General features: G+C 44.1%; 1 protein-coding gene across 1 annotated transcript in view; it reads right to left on the reverse strand.

The window, feature by feature from the left end:
• The window catches only part of acss1 (acyl-CoA synthetase short chain family member 1), a 41,797-nt gene extending 32,915 nt beyond the window's left edge, over nt 1-8,882 (reverse strand). Inside the window, exons 1-2 of the mRNA XM_017702549.2 lie at nt 8,499-8,882; nt 5,109-5,205 (exon numbers count right to left, since the gene is read on the reverse strand). Coding sequence (XP_017558038.2) covers nt 5,109-5,205; nt 8,499-8,823 — 422 coding nt within the window. The 5' untranslated portion in view covers nt 8,824-8,882. The remainder of the gene's footprint in view (nt 1-5,108; nt 5,206-8,498) is intronic.
• Nucleotides 8,883-9,290: the final 408 nt, after the last annotated feature.

Below are 9,290 nucleotides of genomic sequence, written 5' to 3' on the forward strand. Positions count from 1 at the left end.
ATCCACGCATCCATCCATCTATCCACGCATCCATCCATCTATCCACGCATCCATCTATCCACGCATCCATCCATCGATCTACCCATCCATCCATCCATCCATTCATCTACCCATCCATTCATCTACCCATCCATCCATCCATTTACCCATCCATCCATCCATTTACCCATCCATCCATCCATTTACCCATCCATCCATCCCATCCATCCATCTTCATTACATTCATTCAGGTGCTGCTGATGCCACTTAACAAATCCACACAATGTTTTCTGTGCACAAGAAGCCAGGAACTAAAATTCAGTGTAATGAAAGCTTTCAGATGTAAACAGTCATTCAGAGTGGGCTGACGTGTAACGTCTCATTACACAGTGGTGGTGATGGGAACCAGATGTCTGAAGAGTTCAGGGTTGAGAATGCTGCCAGATGCCGGAGATACTGTTTCTATCACAGCTTTGAGAAGGTTTTCGTACATGTAAACCACTGCCAGGCAAAATAGCCCCCAAATAAAACACTATTTTACTATTAACGTCACCTATAAAAACACAGAGGGCATTTGTGGGTTCACTGGTGGTTTTGGACTTTAAATAAAATGGCTATACTTTGTGTTGTAGACATAGTAACCCTTGTTTACGGTGGTCACCACCACTGTAAACACATCCGAGCTGGTATGTTTCTCTAGAATTACACATTTCACATCAAGCCAGAATGATCAATAAGTGAAAAACGTACGAAAAACAGTGGAGTAACTGGTTAAAAAACAAAACATATAAATATGTTTTACTGTATTTATGTTTATTTGTATTTACACTAGTGTTATACGGTGTTTTACAGGCAGAAACACTGTAAAAATAAGCAGCTATTCCTGCCTGAGACCGATGCACAGTGCGGTATAATGATGCATTATGCTGTATGCCAAGCTGTCCAGCTGTTTACCCCAATAACAGTCAATAAAGTTGATCACACATCTCACATAACTGTGAGGCAACTGAAATGAATCAAATGGCACAGCGGGGTCAGTAGAACAGAGGATGAATGAGTACCGTTATCTGATACGGCGAGGGTTAGGTTGTGCGTCACGCCGTTTACAGAAACACATTAGTCACCGTTCCACTCTAGGAACATTTGGAGTGATCCAGCAGTATCTGTTACAAAACAGCTCATCGACTACTTTCACCGTTGGCCCTGGGAATCAGGAAAGGCGGGTGTGCTCGTTCAGCACTTCCCCCTATCGGCCAACAGCCTGAGGCTTTAAGGCCCTTAAAAACAAATGAGTCTTTTAGCTCTTTCAGGAAAGGGTGCTTTGCGTTTTTCAGCATGTGATGTCAGCAACTCTACACACTGATTTATGGTGAACCAATAGAATTCACGGATAGGCTCCCCTGAGGGAGAAGCGGCTTGGTGGATGGATGGATGGATGATTGGATGGATATTAGAATTCACAGTTATCATCAGCAATAACACAAGCCTGTAGAGCATGTGTAAACAACTCATCTACTAACTCCACATAGTTTTGTATATTGGGCAAAAAGTTAAGTTACACATTTTGTTGAACTGAAAACTGAAAAAAGTAAAAAAAAAAGCAACTGTGGCATGTGCAGAAGTTAGGACACCCCGCTAGGTCAGTACGCAACTTGTGGACGCTTTCGTAAGCTGCTAGGACTCTTTCTTGTTTTAGGAATTTCCGCTCATCTGCAATAGTCTTGGGTTGCCTTGCATGCGCAGCATGTTTAAGATCTACCCACAGATGTTCAGTGCTGTTCAGGTCAGAGGGCTGTGAGGGCCGTTCCAAAAGCTTCAGCTTGTGCGTGGATTTTTCAGCACCTAGACTCTCAAATTTCCTGATATTTTGCGGAATCCATTCCATTCAGTGTTTCCTATGCTGCTGCCTAACCCACAACCCCAAAAAGCAACAGATCCACCCCAATGCTTAACAGTCGACAAGGTGTTCCTTTCATCAAATGCTGCTCCTTTTTCTCTCCAAACGCAGCCTTGGCTTGGATTGCAGGTAAAAAGCTCCACTCTTTATCAGTCCACAGCTCGTTTCCAAAATGCCTCTGGCTGATCTAGACATTGTTTTGTAAATTTCAGACGTTGACGTTTGCTGTGACGTTGCAGGTAAGGTTTCCTTCAGACTCGCCCATCAGAAGGAAATCACAACGGAGGCAATTAAGGCCTAATGAGTTTTGAGGCTTTAAATCTGGAAGGCTGCCCAAACTTACACAGGCCACAATACTCACTCAATATAAAGGGGCATGTGCAGTGTGTATTACCATTGGTGGAAATAATCGTTAAATTGTTTGCTGGAGAGTTTGTGTTTATTTTTAATATAAAAATGAACAAAATATGTAATTTGGCGCCTTAACTTTGCATAAAACTGCTTGTATTTAAAAACGTGACCATGTTATTGTACTTAAATAGTACAGTAAAATAACAATAAGAGAAATCGAAAGCTATTACTTTGAATTTGCAATACTTTTCAACAAATGAACTAATCGTAGAGCCAGGCAATATGACAATAGTAATAATATAATAATAACAATATATTGGTATTGTGATAAATTATGTCGCAATACAAAACAATGTTTTTTGAGCATATTGTGCATATCATCACCACTTGTAGAACAATGAGCAGCTGCATGTTTTATCAAAAAGAAAGCAAAATTAGTCCCGTTTAACTGGATTTAGTGCAACACAATATGAATGAATTAATATATTGAATAAAAATCACTACATTGACCATTTTTGTTAGGATTTTTCTTTAAATGAAGCATTGCTGTTTATTGTTTCTCTATTCCAACTGATCAGATGTCTGAAAAACTAAACCTGAAAGAAAAAAAAATCACGATCAAGATAAGTATCATGAAAATGTATCGCATTTAAAAGTATCGCAATATTATATTTGTGCCATATCGCCCCGCCTCTATTTAATCACATAGCTAGGTACTTAACAAATTTCTAAGATTAAAAAAGGAATTTCACTTCTGTCAGAAACAAAACATAACAAAACATTTAGTAACATAAGCTTTCAGGACTGAATTACTCCATTAGCGAGGACTCCATACAGGTGCTCAGTTCTTTGAAGTGATCTCCAGGTGACCTGGCCGCAAGGTCATGCAGAGCTACTCTCTGGACAATAAAGGAAATATGGTCAATTATTCACAGCCCCAAAAAGCCTCTGGGCAGAGCCAAAAAAGATAAAGTGGTGGCTTAAGGGCAGTCGGTGTAGTTTTTTTTTCAAGTGACTCCAGAACAACCTTTCGGAGAGACGCGGTCACTGTAAATATTTACCTGATAACTCGAGATGAACGTCGGCCAAGAAAGTCAACTTTCCATTTTGAACTCGGGGGGTGACAACGCACACGTTCCAGAGGAGGACTCACCACCAAACAGATGCCGTACTTACAGAATGCATACATCAAAACTAAGATACAAATTTCGCAATTAACATCATTTCAAACGGACTTCTGAGGTTTCGAATGCTGTATGACACACTACTGTCTACAAAGACAGATAGAAGTACATCACTACTATAGTATAAAGAGGAATTCCAGCAGTCACTGCTTACTTAAGGCATAAGATGTAAACAAGGTCATTCAGAGGTCTGACGTCAAACGCTCCATCCTAGAGAAACGTACGAGACAGAACGGTTCACAGTGGTGGTGATAGGAACCAGACGTCTAAGCCTCGAAGAGCTACATCACGTGAAACGGTTACCCAGCCATTTCAATTTGTTTACGCTTTACTTTTTTTCCATTTCATTTAATTTTGGCTGATTAAAATCCTCATTTAATCTTATGTTCCTGTTTATTTGTTGATTTATTTATTCATTTGTATTACTTTTCATAATCGGTTCACACTGTAGTTTGCCTTATTTATCCCTTCATGTCGAAACTTTATTACCTGGCTTATCATCTATTTTGGTTCCGTTTTACTGTTCTCCTCAATCACATCTTCATGCATCTCCTAACTTTTTCTCCTCAATAAAAATTCTGTTCATTTTAGTTTAATCCTTTCAACTCCCTGGTTCCAAAACGCACTTCTATTCTCATGTTCTTCATAACGTTCATATTCCATAAGCTCCATTCAGAAGCTGGGCGTCGTGTGAGGCTGTAGCTCTTCTCTCCAGTCTAATAGACGGTGACGTCATTTTAAACCCTTATAATAAAAGAAGCTGAACTTTGTTTTTCTACTGAAAGTCGACCCGTTTTTCCCCAAATCTGGGCTCTAAACTATAAACAGACGGCGTCTCTTCAGTGATCTGCTCTGGAAACATCACTTTTAGAAAACAGCACAAAGAGCGGCCGAGATTTTTGGCTTTCAGCAGTAAATTGTAAGCATTTGTGGACATGTGGAGATCATAAATCACATGTTCTGTTCATTTGAGGGAAAGTTTTACTAAATAAATAAATAGTTTCATGCAGTTCCTAAATAATTTGCCTTATGATTCGGTCACGTAAATTCAGATGGACACACCAAAATATATCCTGGTCAAGAAGAGGTTAACTTGATTAAATTTCATTTCTTTCTCAATCCCTTTATGCTGTAAATGCTCAGTTGCACTGAAAACAATGGCCACCCTCAATGCATTCCTGAGTGAAAACGAAGGCTGGCTGATGCCCGAGACGTTGTTTTGAGACTTTTGAGATGATTCTGAGCTGATTTACCAACATGTTTCATCATCAACGACAGATATGTGTAGGTTCATAGTGTCAGGAACCAAAGTCTGCTGTAGGTCATTCAACAACTCAAAGCAGTTCAACGTCAGCGTGTGAAGATCGCAGTTTGCACAAAGTCTGCCCTGCGATGGACTGGCGACCTGTCCAGGGTGCATCCTGCCTTTCGCCCAACGACAGCTGGGATAGTGTCCAGCAGCCCCCGTGACCAAGAAGGAGAAGCGGCTTAGATGATGTGTGTGTATGTGAGTTTGCGCAATGGTAACAGGTGGGGTGTAAACTTCTATTACTTGAAGACACCAAACACAGCCTGATCAGCCTGGTGTGGGGTAACGGGGGGAAAGGATGTCAATTTGAATATTTGCTGAACTGCCCCTTTAAATGACTTGTATGTGATGACAACACAGTAAGAGATGAAACCGTATGAATTCCAACCTGTAGGTGACCCTCTCCTCGGTTCCAGGCTCATCCTTCTCCCAAATCAGCGCCACTCGGTCTGGGTCCTTCGCGACGTGCACATCCAGACAGTTCACTGCCGACCACATCGCAATCAATCAATCAATCAATAACGGTTTCCACAAACAAAAATGCATGAGGTCCAACAAAGCATGCATAATAATACACAAATAAGGGCACTAAACTGTCACTGGGGCAGTTCCATTCTTGTTACTGGGGTAACAAGAGGTACATTTACACTCTTCCTACCTTGATGCATGAAAAATGCACCTGCACAGAACCTTTATTTCCAGCAGTGCACTTGATCTAATTAAACAGAGTAATTATGCTCACATGCAGTCGGTCAGTGTTTAAGAACAGACATTATACAACAGTGAGTTCCGGCCACGCGAGCTGATTGGTTGAGAGGCGCTCTAACTGCTATTTTATCATGACCTCACGTTTTTCCCACACACTCTATCCTCCGCTGAGACGGCGTTGCTAAGCAACTACTTTGCCAGCTGTAGGAGACGCTCAAGCCATTCGAGCGTTTTTACTTCTAACTTTTTCCACAAACAGAAAACAGACACTGTTAAGATCAGATTTGACCGACAGCCGATTTGGTCCGACTCGACACTGAATTCCCAAACTGTAAGAAGCTTTACAGACCGGCTGGAACAGAACAACATTAATACTGATCTGGAAAAACTGACCAAACTGAGCTGAACCTGATATTGGGTCAGTTTTACGGCTCAGTCTGATTTAGTCCGACTCTGAAGATCAGACACGTCTGGCGAATGGTGTTGGGTTCATTTCTGGCTGATTCCAGGTTGTTCAGCTGTTCTTCTGTCACAGCTGCCGACTGAAAAGCTGCTCAGTGGTGACGACAGTTTGGGAATTTAGTGTAAGGAGCTGGAGGACGAACTGCCGGCTGAGCAGCGAGTGGGCGGAGCTCGTTACTCTGACGTAGCACCAAGCTGCTCGTTAAGGAGCTCTAATTAGGAGGAAGGAGCTGAACATTAAAACATATTAAACGCCGCGTTCACGGCCAGTTTATTCATTTCTTACTGTATTTATTTAACTGCTGTATTAAAGCAGTAGAGACACTCGAGGAGGGAGTTATCACCAATAATAACATCACGGCTGAGATGATCTACGGCCACCAGATCACAGCCGGGATGTTATTTCACGATAACACTTCCTCAGTGTTCTACTGCTTAACTTGTCCTCAATACACTCAGAACAACATATTGCAACGTAACGTGTATGATATAATAAACAATGCAATTTATTATGATATCGACAAATACTGCCTGAGGTCTTCATTCATCATCTATCAGTGTGATGTTAGTTAGGGGCTAATCTTTTATTTTTGGGAATTCTTTGGGACTGCTTTTATGGAAAGAATATCGCTGCTGTCGGAAACAAAACCTTGTATCTCCGTTTTTAGTGTTTTTCAGTTTTTGACATCATTTGAAAATGCCTGTCTCCCTTTACATTGAGCGGAAGGAGGCCAAACTGTTTCAGAGTCCACTGCGTCTGTGTGTTCTTCTGGTTCTCTCCTGTTAGTTAAGCTGTCATAGTCAGATCTGCCGGAGTCGTTAGCCACACTCTGGAAATGTTTACATTCCCTGTTTTACATATAAACAAACAGAATAAAACTAATTCCCTCTCCCTGCCTTTCTTCCGAGTATACGACCACACACATGTCCGGCCGGACGCTGAAGGACTACTGGCTGTCGAGCTCTCCTGCTACCTGGTTCAGACCAGCTGCCCACGCCCCAGCTACCACCACCTGCCTTGGACCGGCTGCCCACCCTACACTGAAGTTCTCATGGACTCCTGGCTACTACTACTACTAATACTACTGCTATTAATATTAGTAGTATAATCACTCGGAGGTGTTTTGACCAGAGGAGGATGGGTCCCCCCTGGTGAGCCTGGTTCCTCCCAAGGTTTCTTCCTCAGCTCTGAGGGAGGTTCTCCTTGCCACTGGCGCCCATGGCCTGCTCACCTGGGGGTTTTACATTCTTGTTAAAACTCTGTCTTTTCTGGAATTCTGTGAAGCCGCTTTGTGACACCATCCGTTGTGAACAACGACCAATAAACTTGATTTGATTTGTAAATTTCATGATGAACGGACCAAAATGACTTGGACAAAACGCCTGGTTCCATTGACTTACTTTAAGAGTAAAGTATGTTTCTTCCTTCTCCTGTAAAGTTACCATCCTGGAGATACGAGGTTTTGCTCCGACAGCAGTGATACGTGCAGTAATACTGCAGGAATTTCTACAGGATTCCAGTATGAATCAATCCAAATCCTACTTTACTACAAAATACTACCCAAGCCTGACAAGCCACAACACACAAACCATAAATCATGCCACAAGATCTCAGCGGTACTCAAAAAACACGCCACTCTTTCAAAAGATGGGTTCTGTAGCAAAGAAAATGGTTCTAAACAGAACGACGAACACTCCAAGAACTTCTGCATGGTTAAAGGCTTCTTGAGGTTGATGGAGAACGTGCTGTAGATGGTTCTAAATAGGTCCTTTTTAAAAAAGGGTTGTCAATAGCACCCAAAGGGGGTCTTCTGTCGTTACAAGCTTGACATGGTAATGAGAGAAGACCCCTTTGGGTGCTATACACCAATCAGGCATAACATCATGACCACCTCCTTGTTTCTACTCACTGTCCACTTTGTAGTTCTACAGTTTCAGACTTTAGTCCATCTGTTTCTCTGATACTTTGTTACCCTGGTCTTCAGTGGTCAGGACCCCCATGGACCCTCACAGAGCAGGTAATATTTGGGTGGTGGATCGTTCTCAGCACTGCAGTAACACTGACGTGGTGGTGGTGGTGTGGTGGTCTGAGTGGATCAGACACAGCAGTGCTGCTGGAGCTTTTAAACACCTCAGTGTCACTGCTGGACTGAGAATAGTCCACCAACCAAAAATATCCAGCCAGCAGCGTCCTGTGACCACTGATGAAGGACCAGAGGATGACCAACGCAAACTGTGCAGCAGCAGATGAGCTGTCGTCTCTGACTTCACATCTACAAGGTGGACAGTGAGTGGACACAATGATCACAGCATTGATCACCGCATTAGGATCTCGTTCCCACGCTTTATTAAGTCGTGGCCACGCATTATTTTTGAAATGCCGTAATGACGGCGCGGTGCTCCGAATTACAAAACACGAATTACAGGCGAGAAACGAAACTAAATCAAGAGTTTTTCATCCTATTTACACCCCAGCAGGACCGGAATCCGCTCCCCACCGCCGCCGCGCGCGCCGCTGAGCGACAGGCGCGGAACAAAGTGTCTTAAAGTCCTAAAATGGAGGAGGCGGCTCTGCTCGCTGCTCCGGAACACCAAGTTGCTTCCTCACCGGAGACGTTGAGCTGCCCTCCGCCGAACCAGCTGATTCTGCCCGTCGCCAGGTCGCAGTCGCTGACCTGCTGGAAGGCTCTGCTCCAGATCAGCCTGTCTTTGGCCACGGAGCCCCAGAACGCCTCCGGCTCCTTCACGGACAGCGCGTGCAGCTCCGCGTACGAGCGGCCAGCCAGCTGCGGGCTCAGGGGAGGCGCGACGCCGCCGGAGAGGCTCCTGCCGCTGCGCTGAGGCCACGGGCTCCCGCCGAGGCACCGTCTCCTCCTGAGAGGGACGCCGACTCGGAGGAAGGGCAGGAGGATCGAGCTCGTCCGCGCGGCCATGTTTCAGGTCTCCATCTGCTCGAGGAGCAGAAGCGCTCGAGGCTTTCTCAACTTTCTTCAGCGCGCTGTCGCCCGCAGGCCACGCCCACTGCTTACAACACAAACACGCCCACTGTAAAAGGCGCTCGGCTCGAAGCCACGCCCACACGCGACACGTCTGCAATGAACGGCGCTCTGAGACTTCCCGCCGTGCGCAGGGTGGACACGCCCACTGCAGGATGAGCTGCCAAGCGCGCCGCGTTTCTGTCAGTAGTTTGAGCTCCTGTATAAATGAAAATAATGTGTGGCCACGACTTAGTAAGGCATGGGAATGAGATGATTAAGTAGGTCCCATGACTTAGTAAAGTGTGGGAATGTGCGGAGCCCCGCTGGTGACATCCTGTATAAATAAAAATAATGTGTGACCACGACTTAGTAAGGCATGGGAATGAGATGATTAAGTAGTGCCCATGACTTAGTAAAATGTG

Source organism: Pygocentrus nattereri, chromosome 10 (genome assembly GCF_015220715.1).
Source record: "Pygocentrus nattereri isolate fPygNat1 chromosome 10, fPygNat1.pri, whole genome shotgun sequence".
NCBI classification, from domain to species: Eukaryota; Metazoa; Chordata; class Actinopteri; order Characiformes; family Serrasalmidae; genus Pygocentrus; species Pygocentrus nattereri.